This window comes from Anopheles marshallii, chromosome 2 (assembly GCF_943734725.1).
Source record: "Anopheles marshallii chromosome 2, idAnoMarsDA_429_01, whole genome shotgun sequence".
Lineage (NCBI taxonomy): Eukaryota > Metazoa > Arthropoda > Insecta > Diptera > Culicidae > Anopheles > Anopheles marshallii.
In genome coordinates this window covers 81434926-81458756 of record NC_071326.1, presented here as the reverse complement: position 1 = coordinate 81458756, position 23831 = coordinate 81434926, and the positions used below count along the sequence as shown (strand labels likewise).

General features: G+C 42.2%; 1 protein-coding gene across 1 annotated transcript in view; it reads left to right on the top strand.

The window, feature by feature from the left end:
* The window catches only part of LOC128718684 (roundabout homolog 2-like), a 30715-nt gene extending 12722 nt beyond the window's left edge, over positions 1-17993 (top strand). The window contains exons 2-12 of the mRNA XM_053812303.1: positions 2172-2465; positions 2621-2739; positions 2874-3057; positions 3771-4040; positions 5620-5897; positions 5972-6203; positions 14360-14442; positions 14777-15196; positions 15298-16350; positions 17544-17706; positions 17818-17993. Of these exons, the coding sequence (XP_053668278.1) occupies positions 2172-2465; positions 2621-2739; positions 2874-3057; positions 3771-4040; positions 5620-5897; positions 5972-6203; positions 14360-14442; positions 14777-15196; positions 15298-16350; positions 17544-17706; positions 17818-17993 (3272 nt within the window). The remainder of the gene's footprint in view (positions 1-2171; positions 2466-2620; positions 2740-2873; positions 3058-3770; positions 4041-5619; positions 5898-5971; positions 6204-14359; positions 14443-14776; positions 15197-15297; positions 16351-17543; positions 17707-17817) is intronic.
* Positions 17994-23831: the final 5838 nt, after the last annotated feature.

Here is a 23831-nt window from a genome sequence, read left to right as displayed (position 1 = left end):
GTAAATGCTTCAGCTTCAGAGCAGAGTACATCGAGGTTAGTTCGTGCATATTTAGTGCGGATAGTGGTGGAGATCTCCATCATAACGATCGGCTGGCCCGTATCAATCGAGATCGATGGTCTGGCCGAAGCAGTTACAAAGTGACACTGATGTTGAAAACTGTGGACTACCTTTTCGGTAGAAATGCACCCAAAAGGGCATCGATGCCGTGTCAATTCATGTTGCATTACTTTGTTGTGAACGAGTTTGGAACGACCAGTAACGATGAGGTAATGGTGTTAGCATAAGTGATTGATTCATCCCACACCATTAAAAATTCTATAGGAGTTGAGATTTTATTTGAATTAAAATAAAAAAAAACGTAAAATGCAATGGTATGTAATAGTTTTTTAGAACATTTTGTCTTCTCCAAACAACTGCCACACACCATTAATTCCTTATATCGACAACAATCTCGTCCATCGTCCCGAAGCACACTCAGGATGGCAGACAGACGATGGTACCGAAACGGCCAAGCCCATATGTCTCGGTGCGGGTACGATGGGATATAAGACTTCCTTTTGCGCTTCGGAAGCAACCGTTATCGTCATCGAGCGAACGGCAAGGCGTGGGCAACATGAAAAATTACTTTCGTGCGATGTTTTTGTATCACACGCCACAGTTTGTTCACACGCCAGGCAGCATCTCTAACGCCCATTTTTGTTTTTTTCGGGGCTGTGCGTTTTTTTTTCTTTTTCCTTCTTTTTGGCCATCGATAATCTCCTTCATCCGCTGGTTTGGTGACTAATTTGTTCCTGTTTCGTAATAACTAAGTGATCTCTTATGTGAAGTGAGCTGTGCGTTGCCCAATATGGATCTATAGGCGGGTGTTTTTTCTTTCGGTTCCGAGTATTGCATGTCTGATCCAATGCTGATGTGAGTTGTGAACTGGATATCCCACACATTGGATTAGTTTAGTTGGTTTTATTCCCTTTTGCGGATCTTGATTTGGGGCAATGAAGAGATACTCGAAGGAACTCTATAGAATAAGATTTTATGTATTTCAAAACAGTTTAAAGTTTTCCATAGACTATGCCCAACAACTGGACATGCTTTTTTCGTCATTACTTTCCCATATTTATCCCGGTTTTTTATCGCACCAAGAAAAAAATTGCCAAAAAAGATTTTAGTGGCTAACTATGCTTTTGATTTTAGCAGCTCATAATACAACACATCCAGTCGGTCCCACCAAAAAATTACAAGGTTCTATTAAAAAATTTGTGGTTTCTTTGCCGATGATAAGACATGGCATAGAATTTCAAGAAATGAAGGCTAGATGAATTTTGAGTTGTTTTAATTTGATTTCCATTCCAACAAACAACCAAAACGGCAAGTGGAAAAACCCACACGCTTGAAAGCATTTCTCCACAAGGGTATTGTGCTGAGCAGCACAGTTAACAACGATTACGCATCTTTCAGATCTCACGATATATTTGAATGTATAAAGTCATACAAAACGACATTGGACGTTATTTGGCGTTCCTCAGTTCATACAGCCCTATTATTTTTACCATTCAAGCCATTCCTGGTCGTGCTGACGAATGGTTGGTTGTGGTACTCCAAGTAATTCTACGAGTTTCACTTTCGTTTCTGAGGGATCTTTACAGAACTTTGTCCGTAAGCCATCTTCCTGAATCTTAGGAATGGTTCGGTCTCTTCGATCTACATCCTCACAAATAACATTCCAACTTTAACACTCCTAAGCTAGTCATAATCGATAAAAAATGCCTTAGCGGTCTTCACACGTCAGGACCGGTCTAAAATCCCATCCAGATCGTTCCTCCATGCGCAGGACACTTCCTTTCCAGTTATGGGTAAAAAAAACTCAAAGAAAGTTAAGAAGATAAAGTGCTGTATCCAGAGTACGTCTTGAGAATTCGATCTCATTGCTTCTCAACAATGCCATCACATAGCTCCATTATAACCGTGATATTATCTTATAACCAACAAATGTCCGAAGGCAGTGTATCGTAGCCCAACAAAGAACACTAGCGATAGGAGTGAATGAATTAGAACTCCTTCCTACTTTCCCCGCAGTAAACTAGCAGCGACATCTATTGTCAAAACTCGTCATGTATTTATCTGCATTCATAAAGCTGATTCTCGAACCATTTGCTTCTCCCAATTTGCAGCACAATATCGCTCGCCGCGAATAATAGAAAATCCGAGTGACACAATCGTCCCCAAAAATGATCCCGTCACGCTCAACTGCAAGGCGGAAGGAAAACCCCAGCCGGTGATACAGTGGTACAAGGACGGCGAGGAGGTAAAGCTGGACGCGAACCACGTCCTGCTGCCGGCCGGCTCACTGTTCTTCCTGCGGACGGTGCACAGCAAAAAGGAGCAGGATGACGGTGTTTACTGGTGCGTGGCCAGCAATCCGGCCGGCAAAGTGTACAGCCGCAATGCGACGCTGCAGGTGGCAAGTAAGTGAACTGTTTATACGCTTAAATGTTTTCCGCTTGAGCGCAACTTAATACATTTGGAAGATTTAGGGACGGTTACACGCGCATTATCCTCCGCGCCACGATGTGGATCATCTTATCGATCTGTTGTTTTTTTTTTAACTGTTGTTTCCCAGCTTTAAGAGATGATTTTCGCGTCGAGCCGAAAAATACGCGCGTTGCTGCCGGTGAAACGGCACTACTGGAATGCAGTCCACCCCGCGGCAATCCGGAACCGAACGTTAGCTGGAAAAAGGTATGCTTTGCCCCTTTGTTTCGCACTCACGCTGGACCATTATCATCAAACGAAATCACAATTTATCATGGTACGCTTCTGAACCTTTTTGGGATTTGATGTTTTTCCTCTCGCTCTTGCACTTCCTTTTGCAGAATGACGGCTTTCTGGAGCTGGACGATTATCGACCATCGAAGGAGCTCGCCCGGATACGGATCGTTGACAGTGGAAACCTTCTGATCAGCGACGTACGGCCGACCGATGAAGGGCGTTACCAGTGCATCGCACAGAACATGGTTGGCTCGCGGGAAAGTGGACTCGCCAAATTAACCGTCCAGGGTAAGTTTGCTGCGTGGTCCAACAGGCCCGAAGGCGGCCCTTTTTTTCCGGTACCGGACCGTAAGCGGTCGGTTGTTGGTGGTGATGATTTACGGAGGCAACACGTTTTTTAAAAGTGCGGTCGCTTTCGGCCATTGAAATGAAGATCAATATGCATTTGTTTTTTTTTTTTTTTTTTGGTTGGCGTTGTTTGCTTCCCTTAGCTCCCAGCAGCCACCGCGGTGAGCTCGGTTTTTTTCCCCCAACGCCATGATTAATGTCCGCAGTATTATGTACCTTGCACCACAACAGTCGGTTCATCATCGTTAGCAGGCTTTGGAATATTGCAGGGGTGGAAGATAGAAACGTTTGAACACGAATTGCTTCTAACCATTTGCATAACAAATTAAATTATTCTTTTAACATCGCGCCATTACCGGGTGCCGTTGTTTCACGCACGCGTTTTTTCTTTGAAGCATTTGGAAAGCTTGTTTTATACATCTTCACCTACCGCGCTAGGTGATAAATATCGCATTAGTAATGAGGAAAAACTAGTGGATGGTAAAAAAGTGAAAAATGGTCAAACCATTTACTCGCTGTACTGCTGATTGGATCTAATTTTAGCGGGCACCGGACACTTTGGGATGGATAATTTATGTCATTTTTAATCAGCTCTGTCGCCTTCAGATCTACCGATGTATGATTTACTACCCTCTTCTCTCCCAATCCCACAGTGAAACCGTACTTTGTGGCCGAACCGGATGATGCGACCGTGCTCGAGGGTCACCGGGTACAGTTCCAGTGTTCGGTCGGTGGCGATCCGGCACCGCAGATACTGTGGACGAAGCAGAACGGCGACATACCGGTCGGGCGGGCCGAAATATCCGAGGAGGACCGGAGCCTGATTATACGCAACGTAACCGCGGACGACCACGGGCAGTACATCTGCGAGGCACGGAATTCTGTCGGTGTGATAAGTGCCCGGGCGAGCCTAACCGTAAACAGTAAGTATCGCACGGCGGTACGGTGTAATTAATGCAATTTGAATGACATTTAAGGCAAATCAGAGCTGTAACTGGCGGCGGGTGAGGAGATAAAGCGTGGCATTAAAGTTTCTCGCACCCGGCGAAATCGGGTCGGCAAACGATTTCAGCCAAATCTCAGCATGTGGATCGTATCATAACACATCGCTTAGGCTTAAGCCGCCTTATAGCAACCGCAATGTTGCGAACCGACCGGAATGGTAGATTTTATGACCGTTCGAATTGGAAATCAGATTTTAACAACCACCCAATGCAAGGAGGTTACAGCGTGGCGTCATTTCATAAGAGACCGTGTGTTTGTGTGTTTTTGTTTTGTTTACCAGCCTGCCCAACATCACATCATTTTCAGCTTCTGTTTTGCTTCATTTCGTGCTTGCTTAATGCATTCGCGATTCGTGAAATGTTTTATTGCGACGGGGATTCTTTATGTTTTCTTGCCCCCCCCCCCCCCCCCCACCCCCTGTTGTCTTCCGTGGGCGTATGTCCAACCCCGTGGCTCAGTGTGTCACTAGATTAGCAGCAAACAATCGTAAACCCGTCGGGACACACATTTTGCTTGAGGTTTGGTCCACCACCCGAAGTGTGTGAATGCGTGTGCTGTGTTTCTGTTTTTATGGCCATTCGAAAAGGTTTCTTTTTCGCTCACCCGTAAATTCATTTGAATTTATTTATCGCGAATTTTAGATCGCTAGTACGAACTCCTGTGTGGGATTGTGTCTGATTTTTAGGGAAGTACCAACCAATGTTGAATAGCTTATGCCGCTGTTTATTGGTACTGAATCTATGAAATCCTACTGCAGAGACCATGTATCGCCACGCAAGTCATATCTGTTTTAAGGATTTGGCTTTTAGTAGAGTCATTCAAGTGAATCTTTAGTGTGAAATCATTCAAATCAAAAATCTAATCACAAATGATTCATGAGTTCCCAGAGTCTCCCTTGGAGGCATAATGCGGAATGGTAGTTGGAGGCCCATGGTTGGCAACTGATAAGTGGGAGGTGAGGTACATGACTGTCAAGCTCATCGGTGGATGTCTTAAATCTTGAAAGAATACCGTAGTATATCGAAGACTCTTCTTCATCTTTACCGGCACAACAACCTCAAGAGGTCTAGGCCTGACATTTAAGGCTTTCTTTGACTTTATTCAACCCTGCTCCTCAAGTCCTGCGTAGGGAGGGTTGGATTTTGATCCGGTTTTGTCGTGTGAAGACCGGCGCCGCTACCAATATACTACCGAGTCGCCGAGTACTCCTGATCAATAGTGTATCTTGGGAACTACATGTATTCTTAATGTTGAGTTTTTCGGGTGTTTTCAGTAGCTTTCTTGATGAAGTCTACACCCTAGTGATGTTTCTGATTGGAGTTATTGAGACACGAGAAGATTCTAGTACAACAATTCGGCGTTTTTACATCGGCGTTTCTGGATGGAGACCCTCACCTGCGCTCAATAATTGATAATTGTGCCACTGATGCATTGTAATGCAACTCCTCAAGTCTAAACACTCCAGTCTAATCCAATCCTTTACCATTTGCTTTACAGCACCACCAGTGTTCATCGTGCGACCGCAAGACCAAAAAGTCACCGTGAACGGTGTGGTGACGTTCAAATGTTCCGCCGGCGGTAGCCCGTTGCCGTCCGTGTTTTGGACACGCGAAGGCTCCCAGACGCTCATGTTCCCGAACAACAGCTACGGCAATATGCACGTCTCCGGACAGGGTTCGCTACAGATCCGTGGTGTCCAGCGTGAGGATGACGGATACTTCGTCTGCTCTGCGCTCAGCGTGGCGGGATCGGTAACGAGTCGGGTGTATTTGCAGGTTAGTTAGTCAGTTTTACAGCAAATTAGTGGTTTGTTTGGTATTTTATATAACCAACTATTTATCTCCTGCAGGTGACTTCTCCGATTGACAGTATTCCACAGCCACTGCTACAGCAGGTACCCTCGAACCAAAGTCTCCCGAGCGGTACGAAGGCAACTCTTCCATGTCGAAGTTCATCCCTGGGCGGTTCATTGCACGATCCGCCCTCGTCGGTACCCCGTTGGCAACGCGACGGTATCAATCTGCTCACCGGGGCCGGAAAACGCTTCAAAATTCTTTCCGGTGGATCTCTAAGGATTGATGGTAAGTGCACTGAATGTGATGCCCAAATAGGATTGTCATGTATGGTATAAAATCTCACTCTAACTTTGACGAGCTGACTACAATGTCTGCTCCGAGCTGTAGTCCCATCTGTGAACTCTAATCACTTGATAAAGCCTTCCCCATGGCAATGAAAAGAACTGTAAGCACGACGAAAAGAGAGTGAATTTAGCCATTGTGCAGTACTTATAACCCATGGAAACGAAAAGATATAATATCAGCCCCGTTTTGCCCCGACGAGAGCCTTAATAGTCCTCTAATACCCAATTTATACCAACTGCAGCGTACCTACTATTGAATGATTTAATTGATGCATTAACAATCAAACTGGAGAGCATTATGCGATTTCCATTCTACCTTCCGTTGTGCTTGCCATCCGTGTAATGAGATGAGGGTACACGCCTTTGCAAGAATGTGTGCATCGCACATCGCCGCGTCCATAGCGGGGACGATTGGTTGCCTAATAAGCCTGACTTTGACGTTGAGCAATCACACACACACAATGCCTTGTGTGAAAAGTGCAATCTGGTGTTTGGGAAAAAAGGGGGAAAAAGACGGCCCTCTGCTCCTTCGTCTGGCAGCGACGATCACTTGCGTCGCATTGATTATTTAAAGAGTTTGTGCAGCTGTGCCGGGGGCGAGCAAAGATGCGTACCACAAACTGGGATGGTGGCAAACCCGGCATAATGCTAGAGAATGCAAGGCTCGCCGGGTGGCAGTTTAATTATTGACGAGTACTTTCGTTGTTTTGCTGCGCTCAAATAAGCTAGAATAATAGAGATCTTGAGTTACGCTTAAGGCACGTTTGACGGGACGTTGGAAATGGAAAGTGGCGCGTGGTATGTAAGACTCCGACCGTGAAGTGAGGATATCCGGTTTCATTACTCAACCATGTAAAGCCATCCACTTCTCCGCGTCAAGACGGGGGTTCGATAAGCTGACAGAGCGTTCAACACCGGTACATACCGCCCCGCGGAAAGGATATACTTTTCACGTCTCTGTTTCATCCCTACCGGGCAGGGGGTTGACCATGATTGATTGAATCTTTACACAGTTTAGTGCTTAAGCTCGTTCGTTAGTTTTTTTTTCTCTCTGTTTTGGTAATATTCTCAACTTAATAAAAACCTCATGCTGGAACAGTTCTGCAGAAACTTAAGGTATAGTAGTGCGAGAGCATTACTCCCATCGTAAGTGAGCGTATGCGAATTTTTGTGCCCGCGTGTGCCGTTCGTACACATGCAGCTTATGCATCATCAATCAACATCCAGCTGATGTTAGTGAGCGAGGGGTTCGTACTGGATCTCTTCTGCATAAAACCGATTTTTCTGCAAGTAAAGAAAAACAAGTTGTCCTCAGCAAAAATAAATAAAACCTCCTGGATCAAGAAGTCTTCACCATCCTCTTTTCCAAAGCCCCGTTGAAAGGCAGCACTCAGTAAGCTTATCAGAGGAGTGGAGTAACTCTCCATGGGGGGGTTCGTATCTTTTATTGCCATCTTTCATGTCGAGTGAGCTTTAAGGCAAGACCTCTTCGCCATACCTGTAAATAGTGCTGTACTTAAATCATGCAGCACTTCCTATCTAAAAAGCAGATGTTTCCGTTAGTACCACACCGTCCCCTTGGGTCCCGATATGCTTTGTAATCAGCAATAACGCTGCAATACAACTCAAGTCAATTTCTTAGACATATTCCACAATCTTTCATGTGCTTTCATCTTCGAGTCTTCTTAACAAAAAAAGTGAGATTTGATGTACATCTCTCACTCTTTTCTTCACAGCACTATAATGCCATACGAAAGGTGACGTTAGCGCCTCAATTTTGACAGTCCAGCTGTGTAAGCGCTAACGGTACTGTCACGCTGCACCTTTTCCAATGGCCATGATGCATCTCTGACCACCTTTCCTTTACCATCACACCTTGCTCGGAAAACAAGGTTGAGTGAAGCGAATGATCCTTTGAACCCAGCTTCGGTACGGAACGGGTCAGAAGAACTAGCCTGTTGCCCGGCTAGCAAAAGAAGGGCTTTTCAATTAAATGTCATTATGTAAATGATCATTTTTTCTCCCTCCTTTCCTTGGTTCGTGGTTCGCCGTGAAAACCGCCTTAAGGCTAACCGAAAGCGAAGGTTGTGTTGTGGAGACAGAAGACAAAAATCACTCCAGTGTTAGCGCTTTGCCTTCGCCTTCAATGCTTCGTATAGCGAGGAGTTCAAGAAGAGACGGTCCAAGCGGAATCTCCATGTTTTGCAACGCATGGCCATGGGATTGGGAAGTGTGAAGCGTGTACAATACGTGTACAATAGGACTTGGAAATGGACAAAAAAAAATTCGAAGATCCAATAGAGCGATAAGCTAATGATGCTGGAATGTTGATTGAGCTTTTGTACTGCCAATGATTCAATTAGTGGTTAGTTGTTCATCATTTAGCTATCTTATGCCTAGTTGTCTGATATTGTTTGTGATTAGTTACATGTATAAAATTTATTACTTGATGATGTTCGTTATAGGTTCAGGGTTTTTTTTCTATTTCATCTTTAAGTTATACGCACTAAAGTACCTGAAAAGTCATCACTTTGAACATTGGGAAGAGTTCATTTTTGGTGCTATTTCTACACGTCACCCAAGAATATGTCTCATATGTGATGTTTATTTTGCTGTTTGTGTTTTACGCTAGCCCACTTTAAACCACGGCCCTCGAGCTGGATGGGCCTTTCCCATCCTCGATGCCTCGATAGACGAGTGCTGCTCTCGCCAAACACGGCCAAACGCCGAGTGATCTGATGATGGGCCCCCCGCAAAAAAGGGTGCTTCACTGGTGCTCATCACTCGTCACGATACTCAACCTTGGCAACAGGAGCGAACACAGCGAACGGTTCATCAAAAAAGTTTTCCAATTTGATCCTTTCGAGCCTCACATGTGTCGAGGGTTGTTTCGTGCCCGTTGCATGTAACCGTCGGTGCCTCAAGGGTGCAGCGTTGCGTTCGTTTGTTTTGCTTCCTTGTATGTTGTTCAGTCTATTTTTAATTTTCTACCATGAGTGGTCGGTGCTTTCGCAAATTGATAAACTTTTATCGACTGGATGAGTTATGGTCGAAGTTACGGACAGCAGGTAGGCGGATGGAGTTTGATTTTTAAATTTTCTTTTCAAATATTCTGAATCACTATGAGCAGATTTCATAACGCCCAGAGTTAAAGCATCCCTAAGCAATTGCTATTTAAATCTCAGAAAAACTTCTCGTCGTGTTCGTGGATTTTGCCATTTGACATCGTTTAAATTTTTCCAAACTTGAAACCAAATCTTTATTCACTTTTCCCAGCACCGAATATTGGAAGGAAGTTGGAAAGCCGTAAATTTTACGTATAAATTTCCGGTCTCCGTACAACTTTTTCCCGTATTCACGACACGTTCCACTTTGTCGGCGGATCGTACAAGACCCGATCGGGGTATGGATGCGCTGCTGTGGTGTGGCTGTTTACCTGGTTGGTACCACCGAAAAGGGAAAATCCAAACTATCATAAGCGGGAGAGTTTCCTGCTGAGCTTTGCCGGGGGAATACGGTACGGAAGATGGCCACAGAACATCTCCTCCCCCACCGACTGAACAGCTTAAGAAACGCCTGTCTTAAAAGCATCGTACGCCTCACTTTCGGTGGATTGAATAACTTTTATTAGAATGAAGGCCGTTCCATCGTCAATGACTTCCGATGGTGTTCTCGTTGAAAATGCAAATGTTCCTCGATGATAAGGCGCGCGCGTAGACGTGCGTGAAATCGCACACGTTCGCTGCGTTTGTTCAAGAATATCATTTCCGTCCACATGGTGACGGCGTTGGGGTGTGCAGGGTTTTCCCCGTACGCTACAGGTAGGAAATGGGAAATGCCACTTTTCTTTGCCATTTATGGTTCCCTTTTCAACAACGAAACGTTTGAAAAGAATCTTACCATCTTGAACGTATTATGAGGGGTTTTTTTTGTGTGTGAGGGTTCCGCAACAAAGGCATACTGGTGATATGTTTAAGCATCGTTGAAGTGTATTGAAAGTAAAATGTATTTTCCAGGGTTGGAATAACTGTTCTTTTCATTTAATTACATTTAATTCTAGAATAGAAAGTTCAAGGCAAATTCTTGTAAAAAATAAGTTTATTTTGTATTTTTATTTAATTTACTCCAATTGTCTACAATAATCTTTATACATAAAAAAAAAAACATTTATTTAATTGGGACGTCAAGGTTTATGTGTAACGACGATGGTTTCCAAGTCCCACACAAACTTTTCACTTGTATTCAAGACTTACCATCAAGTTGTGGTAAATTAAAATAAAGAATATCCAGCGTTGACAGTACATGATTTTTAGATGTTGAAATTTCATAAAAAAGGATAAGTTCTAGCTAAATATTATCAATGTCGAGTATTTGCAATATTTGAAGATGAACTATAATGGAGGATAATTTCAGAATAAAGAACACCCAAAAGCACCTCAGAACTGATGAACAACATTTCTTTGGTTGTTTTGACTTTATTTTTGAAGTTAGACTCAGTCATTAGAGTCTTAGACGTCACGCGATGAAATTATGTGTAATTGATGGTGTTTTTTCTGGTTTAGTATACTGTTCGATTACATCTCTTTCATAGTTTCTCCATATTTTTGAGCTTCTGCTCATTCATACTTTGAGAGTCTCTTAGAGTTAACCTGCGTTTTATTTACTTACCTATTTCTTCAGTTACTTTAGCTTTGAACTTTTAAATTCGATTTTCGTACTCTTTTTCAAGGGGATATGAACCTAATTTTAAAATATATTTATAAAGTCTTGAATCTCTTTATTAATTTAGTGGTATAATAAATTGTTCAAATCTATCCTTTAGTAATACATATTGGGTTAAGAATAAGTTTCTAGGCGTAGATATTCTGTTTTTTCTTAACATTTCCTGATGGAATGTTTGAAGGAGATTTTAAATTAAATCAAGTTTCTAAAAATGAGTTTAAACAATATGGTCTCAGTTGTCCAGTTTCACACTATTGCAATGTATGTTTTTAGTTAAAGATATATTGCCTTACGATGGATGATGGTATGCCTCTTCAGGTGCTCTCAAAATTCCACTCTCTCCATCTTCAACTACACTTTATTTATGAGCTACTATTTTTGGGGCGCTTCCAAGGACCCAGCGCTTGCAGCATTTCGTTACCTCCGTTCGACTTTAAATAAAGTGGCACTCTAACCGTCACAACCAGTCCGCTGTCATGGCGGATGTGTGCATCGCTCCGATGGGGACCAAGCAGGCCCCTTCCGTTTGGTATCGATTTGGGTACCGAAACCGGTAGCACCAAAAGCCGGCATAGAGTGTCAAGTGTTTGATGGCAGGCCTCGCTGCTGGACACTTCTCGAGCACACTCAGTGGTGAGGACAATTAAGCCATCGCGTACGCGCTTGAAGTGTTGCCATTTTAAGTACGCGCTCCTTTTTCAGCACAACCACGTTGGTTAAATTTCTTACACGTATTTTTTTTGTTTCTTGTCTCACTCCTACCAATCGAGATCAATTTTTCCTTCTTGAAAGCCCATCAATAATGTTTCGGCCTTTCACGGTTTCGTCTTTTTTTTTCTCTGTTCGGTACAACGCGGTAAAGAGGTCAATAATTAGATATCGCCTCAGTCGGTACGTGTGCACTGGAGGAAGGTTCGTGCTAAAGTGAGGTTTATTGAGGGTTTCGCAAGCAGTTTCCATACTTTCGGTAGTGGACCACTAATTGCCCACATCTTCCCCGTTGCCGTTCCGTTGAAGACGAACATGATCTGTGCGGCATGAGGGCACAATGGCATGGGGGGATACCGGGGGAATTCAGTAATGACAGGGATGTGATAACGGATGGTAATGTTTTTGGGAAAACCCTTTCGAGCTGTGCGTTGTTGAAATTGGAAGCTTAACGAGGCACTCATAGAAGAAGGATGCCAGGGATTTAATTCGGGACAGAACTGGATGTGATGACTCGCCTAATGGAGGGTTCATCCAGTGACATTATTACTTACCATTAAAGTATCTTCTTACCCCGTTGCTCTTGAGCTTAAGTAGATAATCGGTTTTGAAGGAGTGAATTTGGTGTTTTTTTTTTTTGTTATTTTTCTGCTCAACATTGAACCATGTTTTGGGTGAAAAGTACCAAATTTTCAAACCATCATCGCATTACTTGGTACAGCAGCTCAAAGACACAAAGCTAGAAAAGTTCCACGATGTGGATGTCTATTCTACTTTGCAAATGCTTCTCGCTTCTCTTTCTCAAACTTCAACATCACTACATCAACGTTGCATAACCCAGAGTAAGTCCATATAGCGAAACAAAATGGAAATCATTGTAGCTGATGTAAACATCCTTCTCAGGACACACACACACAACAGGGAACACGTATGGCACATATTGTATGTGGCGTTATGTTTTCGAACATGCTTTCACTAATGAAAGCACCAGGCGATGGTCGCTTTTCACCTCGTTCCATATTAGGTGCCGTTCTATGTTTTGCTGATTCGGTCTTTCGGTCTACCATCGTAACATTCTGCTCGTACCTGGATATTTCAATGTTTTCTATGTGTTTATGTATTTATTTTTTTTTTGCTGCTAGCATCACAAAGTTTTGCCTCTTTCAAGGATATGCTTTACGGATCGTAAAGATACACTCTTTATCCATTCGAAAGCCACACGGCCAGGTGGTGGTGTGAAAACAAAAACTACACTTACCGGCATCGTTCGCCTTTGGGGTCCCGTCTCTCCCAAAGGGGCGGCAAAATGGGCTGAGCTTTGTGTACTTTAGTCGGAGGTTTAATACTCTAGAACCAATGCTACTGGGACTTGAAAGGGGGGGATGTTTTAAAAGCGGCCTGCCCGAGATGATGGCATCGAACAAAGAAAACTTTCCGAAACCCGAGAGAAAGCGTTGTACTTTGCAATTGTTCGCTTGGCACACGTATTAGTAGTGGTTCATTTAAAGCGGGTTTTTTTTTTAGACTTTAAACTTGTTTAGGGAGGGAATGGTGCTTTGGTTGTTGTGCTGGTTACTGTTTAAAGTTCTACTGTTATACTTTTGTTAAAGGTGTTTCATTATAACAGGCATTTATGCGTTGATAAGAACGTGTGCTGGTGACATGTTGTTTGTTTGTTGGCTATTGTATATTTGTAAAGAACCAAATATAAATTCATATGGATCAATATTCTGCACATAAATGTCGTAAAGCCATCCTTAGCCTTTCATGGAATGTTAGTTTACTGTAAGCATTTTATGGAATATAAGTTGTCATTTATGGACTTTGAAAGAAGAATTCATAAGGAACTACGCCAGAAGAGGATAAATGTCGCATTTCGATGAAATTCAAAATAATTCTGACTAGTTCAGTGACTTCTGACCGAAAATCAACACGAAATGATACATGCTTGATCATTATTTAAGCATGTCAAAGCTTCCTTGGGGAACTCAGCGGATTTCTGAAGCTCATAATACACAACCCTGAAATGATCCCACCACAGTTGCGTACACAGCAATAATTTGGAACTATGGATATTCTGTTTGGGCTTTCATTATTATTTTATGTCCTGGGAGATTACGAGTTTTTTTGGATACTACCGGTCATAATAAGTACACTTTTCATCCACAGTCCATATTAAAGATGAAACTACTTACTTCATAACCAATATGACTTTTGACTTCAGTTAGTGAGGTACTTCCGATGTTCCTGTCTCCGATTCATGTCCAGAGCATCCTAATTGAATGGAAATGGTCTATTGTGAAGCACCTAGATAATGTTTTCCAGGCAATGTTGGGTGTAACATTGACTTTCTTCAAGTTCTGTCACCAAATCTTCATCTTTCTAGGATGTTTCAGACGTTCTTTTTCGCCAACTGTCATGTTCTTAAGTTTATCCAAGCCGCAATATTTCTTCAACTTCTCGACTGACGTGCAGACATCGAAACTGCAAGTCATGCTCTGTAGATTAAAATTCCTTACTTGAATTGACATTGATCTCCAATTAGCTGCACTAGCGTCATCTGTCAAAAAACAGTGGAATCACATACTTAATATTAAACTATACAAGAGTGTTTAAAGCATTTTAAAAACCTTATACAAATTTGTTTTCTTTGTCTTCTGCTTTCAGATCTTCAAACGGATGACAGTGGTTGGTATCGATGTTTTGTGAAGCTGGATAATCATGAATATTCCTGGTCGGCATACCTGAGTGTAAGTTTTATATTTATGCTACCATTTATCACCCATCTTGGTTATAAGTGCATTGCTTACCTTGACGCAACAGTCATGTAACAGTTGCCACCTGGCTATCACAAACCACAACAATGCATACCTTTAGGCGCTCCAACTCTTTACACAACCAAAGCATCTCAAACCTTCGAATGGAGAGCATTTATCTTTTGCGCTGACTATGCAATCACTCATAATAGAGCGTGTAAAATGTCACGCTTACCTGTAGTGATCAGTTAAACTCCTTCCCATAAACCATTACATACGAGAATGCCCTAATCCGTTGGTGTCTTTTCCGATTCGTTCCGTTCCACAGGTCGATAGCAATCTGCCGCCACAATCGCAGCAGATATACAATCCCGAACTGCTGCCCTCCGCTCCGGGGCAGCCGAAGGCGGCCAACATTACCAACACGAACGTTACGCTCATATGGGCCCGTGGGCAGGACAAGCTGCGCACGAACGCGATCGCTAGCTACACGATCGAGTATCACAGCACGGACGATCGGGAGGTGGACGCCGGCTGGAAGATTGCGTTGCGGCAGATCGCGGGCAATACGGCCACGGTGACCGGGCTGTCGCCGGAAACCGGATACATCTTCTCGGTGCGTGCCGAAAACGGTATGGGCTTCTCGGGGCCGTCGCCCGTATCGACGCTGATCCGCACGCTATCGTCGGACGATCGTGTCACCATACCGGAGGAGATGGACACGGCCCGCATGGTGCTGAGCGGCAAGGTAGGTTCCATCGCTGTCGCCGATCGCTGGTGATCGTTCTGGGGAGATTATTTTGATTGTCACATGGGTTGGTTGGTTGCGTTTGCATCGGGTATTTGCAGATCCTGGAGCTGATCGATATCATAGCGCTAACGTCAACATCTGTGCGGCTCGAGTGGCAGCTGCAGATCGGCGGTTCGGAGGAGTACATCGAAGGGTTTTACGTGCGCTATCGCGATCTGGATAGTGATGTGCAGCGGTACAGCATGCTACCGATACCGAACAGCGAAACGGAGAGCCACATCATTACGAACCTGAACAAGTACACCCGGTACGAGTTCTTCCTGACGCCGTACTTCAAGAATCTCGAGGGCCAACCGAGCAATGCGCGGATCGTACGCACGCTGGAGGACATGCCGACGGGACCACCGACGAACATACAGGCCGGTATGCTGAACCTGACCGCCGGCTGGGTGCGGTGGAGTCCACCGTTGCGCGAACACCAGCACGGTGCGGTGGTGGGCTACAAAATTCAGGTGAAGTCGGGCAACAACGCCTCGAAGCTGCTGGCCCAGATGACGCTCAACTCGACGACCACCTCGGTCATGCTGAACAACCTGACCACCGGCTCGAGCTACACGATTCGCGTGGCGATGTTCAATCGGCTCGGTATGGGCCCGTTCGCCAAACCGCTGTACCTCGTGATGGATCCGTCGTTCGTGATCGTACCGCAGGGTGTGCACAACAACCACCATCTCTTCGGCGACTACGACGACCGGCGCCATCCGCAGCATCAGCCGCACGCGAACAGTTTCCTGCACGAAACGTGGTTTATGCTGCTGGTGGTATTTTCGCTGCTGGGCGTACTGATCGCAACGATCACGGGCGGGGTGGTGCTGTTCCGCCGCCGCCAGAGTCTGGGCAAACCGGTTGTCACCGTGCCGACGCTGGGTGCCCGGCGGGGCGACATCGCGAACCTGAGCATGTCGCGCAAGGATGGTGGCATTTGGATCGATCGTGGCTGGCGGACGTGTGATACGGATAAAGATTCCGGGCTCAGCTCGATCAAGCTGCTCGAGGGTAGTCAAACGCACCATACGTATCCATTGCCGGACGGGGGCACGGATTACGCGGAGGTTGACCCACGTGGGCTGACGTCATTTTACAATCGCAAGGTAAGCTTCGGGTGCACTATGAGGTCGGGTCTGGTCAAAATTTCGCGAAAGAAGTTGGAAAAACACTTAGTTGGAAAATCTCGGAATAACCCGGAAATGTGACAAAAAATCCTTTTTGGGATATAAATGTAACTAGTTCGAATTAACTATCTATATGGTTTTATACTCGTTTTCTAATGAAAAAAGAATGACGATATTAGTTGCTGAACACAAAACATGAAAATTATGAAGTTACGAAGCAATGTTGATATTCTTCAAGATCTGGTACTGATTTTGATTTTGGAAGATTTTTAAAACGTCAAGATCTTCTAGATCATCTGATGATGACCTTCTGCTATAAGATGATGCAGAATCAGAGATACTCCCTAACTCCTCAGAAACAGATCCCCAGAGATACTCCCCAGAATCAGAGATACTAACAGATCTCCTGTTGTAAGATACTCTGGTTCCAGGATCTTGTAGCAGAAGATAGCCGGTCTGATGGCTGATCTCATACTGATTCTAAAGATTTTAAGATATAAAGATCTTCTGATTATTCTGATAATGATCTTCTGCTGTACGATGCTCTGAATCAGAATCAGAGGTATTATAGCAGAAGATAGCCGATCTGATGGATGATACTGATACTGATCCTGAAGATATTAAAATATCTAGATCTTCTGGTATATCTGATAATGATCTTTTGCTATGAAATCCTCAGATACAGAATCATAGATCTTTTAGCTGAAGATAGCTGATGTGATGAATGATCTGATACTGATACTGGAGATTTTAAGAAATCTTCTTAAAATTTCTTTTAAGAAATTATAATCGTAAAATGCAAACAAGACACACAAATGAGACTTTTCTTACTCTCGATAGAACCAATCGTACAGCTTGAACAAATACTTGATATCTTTATGATAACTTCCAGGTCTTCAAGACAAACTGTTGGGTTTAGACATATTGGGTTTCTAGCGATTTTTACACAAGCAGATATATTCAGTTTTAATGTATCAGGTTCATTGAATTGTTTAGGTTAATATCCATTATTAGAACCATTAAAGAACCATATAGCGATTGCATACAGCTAGACCAGAGTGATGCAAAAAATGAAAATATTTGCGACCACGCTTTGTTTGTTACCTACCCATAGCGGAAACCAAAGTCAGAAATATTTACCAACGGCAACGCTTGTTCTACTTCGATTCTAGTCGCCGGAAAGTCCTACACCGTATGCTACCACGATGATCATCAATGGCATTCCACGGAGCGACAATGGGGATCTAGGCTACCAGGGTCACGATACGTTCTCGTCTACATCGTCCAGCTTCCGATCGTTCTACGGTTATCCTCGACCAATCAACACGAACAATGGTACGATTAATATTTTCCTGAAATGTCATCTGCATCACCTGACCTGTTGTCTTCTGGTTTTTTTGTAATTCTTTGTGCATTTTGTCGCCGTTGCTCTAAATCTTCCCACAGTTCCACCCAACTGGGTTGACTATCTGCCACCACCGCCAGAACATCCGCCTCCGATACCCCAGCCGCTGGACATCAATCATCATCTCAACCATGTCTATCCATCCGAGCTGGTCGGCACGATGAACAGCTCGCAAACCTCCAGCTACTGCTCGCGGCGAACCAGCGGGTACAAGTGAGGGCCGGATATGCGCTTTGGTTGGTAGGCGGTAAAAATACCACCAGCACCATCAATACAAAACTAACAGACGAAAAACAAAATGCAACACACTCACGAAACCACGAACCACACCTCGGGCACCTACCGACATCGGCACCGGTGGTAAAGACCAACGCCGAACGTTGTCGGATGCGGTAGTGTCCTTGCTGTGTGCGTCCGGCACTCCATCTTGGTGGCCAAAAGCACCGTAGAGTAGTTGCTGTTTGCTGGGACGCAGTGTAAAATGTTACAGGCACCGTTTTGGTCCGGGCTTTCGCGAAGAGCGAAAAAGGTGTTTTGTAAGTTTTATTATTCGACGGACGGGGTTTTCTTCGCTTCCGCAGTGTGTCTTCTGCGTCCCGGCGGCCAACGATAACAGATCCTTACAGGTGAGTGCAATTTGAGTGAAAATGTAAGATATACAGTAGCTCTGTTGGAAATTCGGACAATTAGCAGTTGAAGTATTGTACGTTTTTGTGAGAGGTCTTATAAATTGCAAGAATTTATGTGGAAATATGGAAAATCACTGCAAAGTTGAAGAAGCATCACTAATACTATTCGCGACTATTTTATTATATAATTTAACTTTACAAGCAACATGAAAAAAAAAATCAGAAGTACTTTAGTCAAATGAATTCGATACAAAGTTGTATAAAAAATGCACAAATTGATGATTTTTTCAAGATAAATGAATCTTCTGAGTTTCAAAAATTTTCTAAGGTTGAGATATTCTAAAAAAATATATTATTCTTGCTGAAACAGGTTTAAAGATATTAATTCATATATCATATATCCATTCATATATCTAAATCAGACTTCACTAAAGAGGATGGAAAGTTTCTAGACAATTGAAATCAACATCTATTGTATATATCCATGACTGTTATTTTTCTTTTCCCTAATATCAACCGCCCGTAACTTGCTAAAATTTTACTGTGAATTGTTTTACTCTACACATTGTTCTACATTTTTCATACTTTTATACTGTTTTAAAATGTTAGATTTCTTAATTTTAGTGTTTTATATTTAAAATTTATATTCTCTTACTTTCACTTCATTAATTCCCTTTTTTATTATATTAATTTGTTATGTTTTATAATTAATTGTTTCTGACAGTGTTTTAAGAATGCATAGAAAAGAAGTTATTTAATTCAGATTTTATAAAAATATATCTTCAATTGATTCTCAACCAGATAAATCATTTACAAAGAGGAACAATCATTTAAATTTTAAGTGTCCTTGAGTGTCTTTGCATTTGCAGCACTGTGAAGAAATTTACATCGAACTAAACAGCATCATTTTCTTTTATTTTTACTCCTTCTCCCACAGGATTATCGTGCAATGTAGAACTTCTCCGGATTGTGGCATTCGCTGTTGTTCAGGGACGAAACCACCAGCGATGAGGCTGGGAAAAAAGTGTTTCCAACTGATCATTCGCACGCTATTCATCCAAAAGCTACGTAGAGCTTTGATAGACGCGCATTTGAAATGCCAACTGGTCAACGGTTTTAGACCACAGACGAGACCAGTGCGATGCCGCGGTGGTACACACCGGTTTTGGCCTAGATTTTGGCCAGGTTTAACTGTTTATCACAACCCGCGTAAATTTTTCGCCATAAGTAGACATGTGGCGAACATGAAATCGTAGATGCAGATGGTAGTGATGAATATAAGATATATTTTTTCTATGAAAAAATCAATCAACTCAAAGCTTGGTTATCTCAATCGAAGCAATGTCCGAAATTAAAATCAGGTATGTAAAATTTATGATTAACACCACTTTTAACACCATCCAGAGTTTTTTTTTCGACATCCATGTTGCAATGTTTAATTAAACAAATTAAACAGTAACGAGATCAATCGTGAAAATCAACGCTGGATGTGTACTGCATCCAATTAATGCTACTTTAAAGCTCCATTTAGCACGCCATTAAACTGATTGTTGTTATCCACTCGCAACATTCTTTCTGCCCATTCCTGCCCTATTTGTCAGTTTGCTTGTCCGCACAGCAAAATGTGCGATAAATATGGCTATTTAATGGCTTTCCGACCGCTCTAAACAACCGCAAAATGGTTTAAAACATGTTCCGTGACAAAAGCTTCACCGTAAATATGCCAATATGGTAGCAGCATGGTGTTAAACAAAGCGAACACATGTGTGTGGCGCACCATATGTGTTGGATTTTTTTGCGTTTTCTGTTGAGTGTGTGTAGTTTTTTAATTCCAATTGAGGTCATGCTGTGGTTCGCATCGGGATGATTATCCCATTCGGTGTCATCTTTCCGAACACATGCTGTCATTGTTTGCAAAAGAGGTAATATTTTACAAATTCCAATTGCAAAACTAACTAATTGGTGACTATTTGATTGTAATTTATCAAGATAACATGACGGATAATTACATTTAACGATAAAACATCTCATAAGTTCGGTTCGTAGTTCAGCCACATCCATCATTATATTTATTGCTCAATACAAAATGTTATAAGTAATTACTAGAGTTCTTCGTTTCATTGGAATTAGAAGTATCTGTAGCATTTAATTCACAACAACAAATAACAATTAATTTCTAATATCTTTAAAGACAAGTTCTCGACTACTTTTCATAACAACATTGTTGATAACAATCAATGACTGGCTGTGCTTAAATCGGAAACAAACTTGATGTAGGTGGACGATACAATCCTTTTCGTGTCAAGATAGAAGAACCATAACTTTAAATGCTTCACGATACCATAACTTATCCCCCATACATGAACCACCATTGACCAGCACATACGGCAAGCAATAAACAGGAAGATTAATTGTTTGTCTGTTGAGAAAATATGTTTTCTTAATCGGAATTCTAATTTGTTTGTCTAATATTTGGTGATTTGTCATGAAGCTAGAAGAATTCCTGGAGGTTGAAACATTATCACTATAACTACAACCAACATTAAGCCACCTCATGGGCTTGGAGCTCATATATCACGAGTTCTTACAGATACTTCCATGAAAGAATTCTATCAATGTGGAAACTATATTTATTATGTAAATTTACCCTGATTTTTTTCATTCACTCTACTTTTATTCATGAAGAATGGCCAGGTCGTGTTGGTTAAATTTAATGGAATCTTAATCTAAAGTACAATCCACATACATCTATAAAACTTCAAATAACCTTAAAATTGATTAAATAAGACTAGAAGTTGTTAGGGTTTCAAAAAATTCTAAACTTAGTAAATATATTTTCAAATTTAAAAAATAGATTCTGATAGAATTCAAGAAGTACAGAAAAATATGAAGCATAGTGTGAAGCTTGTATTAAAGTTTAGGTAACAATTCTTCCACTAAGTGTAACAAAATTTGACACAACACAAAAAATGCACAAAAGGCAAGTACCTTCTGTATTTAAAGAAACTCCTAGCAAAGGAGTCTGTCTCTCTTCTACATTTCGATTACTATTTAAAGCAAACCATTTACTACTATTGCCAACAAAAAAACTCATTTTCCAGTTTGTTGTACTTAACTTCGGGATGTGTAAAAGAGTTTACAAATATCCATTACCGATGATTCCAGAAAGAAGAACGAAAAAACAATGTTCATTTAAAGAGCGAGCAAAAGACTCGTTCCTTGAGAGCTTTTTAAACGTGAATGCATAATTTAGCGAAGACTATCTTGGTGTAACTAGTTGCGTAGTTTGGTCGTGCCCTGTTCTTTGTATTAGCATACTCACTTTGAACTTGGAGTGCTGCTTGAAATTTAAGTAGCATGACACTGGGACGATCGTTATTTAAAGCTATTGAAAGGCTATCAAATAGTTATGATTAAAACCATTCATTTTAGACATCCAACTAAGTGACATTCAAGTAAAAATATGAAAACTTTAAGTATTTCTAATCTTTCCCTTTTTTTATTAAAATAATTATCTTACAGCTTAACTTATTTAAATAAGGATCAATGAGACTATATTGGAGATAATCTAAGTATCCCTCCAAAAGAAGCGTTACTTAACCGAAGTATAATAAGATCTTGCGTAATTCATAATATCATCGCACCCGGGACAGACCAATGTGCGAACAAATTAGAACTAATTCCAAAGACAAATAAATGGTCCCTGAATTCTGGCCGTTAGCCGATTAGCCGACCGAGTTGGCGACGGTTCTGCGATATAAATCAATGCCGTCCGCCAGTCCAGGCCCGTAGGCTTGTTTTGCTTCCATTTCCTGGATGCGTCGGATGGCCCGAAGGAAACCGTGAGTGATCCGCTCACCCGAGGTTTCATGAATATGGAAGAGTTTGGAGCGTCCGGGAAGATTCATGTCGTGCGGTTTATATGTTACGGGTGTATGCTATAGGAGCTTTGGCAGCAATTTCATAATGCTTTCCGCAACACTATCAATCCCATTCGCTAGTGCTGGGAATCCCAATAAAGGGAAGCACAATTAATTGCATGCAGAAGTTTTGTGGATTAGCGAATGCTTGAACGGTGGTCCCATTTCTGATATGTAATGGAGTACTTGCTAATGTTAATACCCTTAGCCCACATCGTTAAGTGTAGCTACAAGATGGTGTTTTGGTAGTCAACAACAAGTCAATGCTAAGATGAGGTGTCGATAGACAATCATAAGCAATTTAATAACTGAAGGTGAAGTTTATGAAGTTGGGAGGATTCAATAAGACTTGCTCAATTAAATATATTTTGCCTTAATTAAATAATAAGCTAATCTACACTACGAATAACTAACTGCATCTTTGGTGATATCGTACAGATATCTCATGTTAATACTACATGAAATGTTCTTATCAGATGTTGTACATGACAATATAACTCATTTTCGGTCATTCTTATACCCAATTTCTACGAAACCTTTTACTGCGATAGAATATCCTTTTCGTCCGTACCGGATAATATCTCGTTAAGCTCGTTGGCTACGGTGACTCGCAGTTTCTTCGACCCTTTCGACGGAATTTTCCGCTCGGATCTCTCTCAATCGGACCAATCCAACTATCACAAACCGCTCAGGTCCATTTCGGTCCAACAAAGAACTTCAAGATTACGTACGTACCGGTCCTCGAGTCCGGTTTCGTAGGTCCTCCCGGCAATAGAAAATCCTCCTTAACGAAGGGAAAACGAATCATTTAGTTCGACGCGCGTACCAAAACCAAAGACAAAAGATGCTGATAGCACCGAAAGGGAACAAGTTCGAGCTGGACTTCGCACGAACTGTGTGACGCAGAGTTACGGGCAGGACCTTCATCGAGAAGATGAAGCAGCAAAAAAAAAGAAAAGAAACGAAGATACTTCCCAAAGAATGATAAACGATGCTTCCTTTCGGCCATGATTAGGTTCCCACTCGCTCCACGTCGACGTGGAAGATGTTGGCCACCTTCCACGGGCAACTTGCACATCGTTCACGTTTGTGCAAACATAATTTAGAAACAAAGAAGCGAATCGTTTCACCGCTCGAACTGCCCCGGCACTTGATGCCACGTGTGGTTCGAAACCCCCCGGCAGCGTGTCTTTTTTGCTGCCTCTGTGCCAGTGTCAATAGCATCAGAGTTCAGTTCATTACCTTTCGAGTTGGGTTTACGAGTTACCGAGTAGCCGTGTCGTGAAGGTGAACAATTGAGTGGTTCTACTTTTGTATTTGTGTTTATTCCTTGCTTTGTCTATTTCGTTTCTGTATTTCTGTTGCATACCTTTGGGTGCTTTGAATAATAATGGGCATGATTTGGTTTCTAATGTTTATCTTCTATACATTTATTGCATTTTCACGAGTAGTTAAGTTTTTTTTTATGTAATAATCTTTTTGTTTCATATTTGTATTTACAATTAA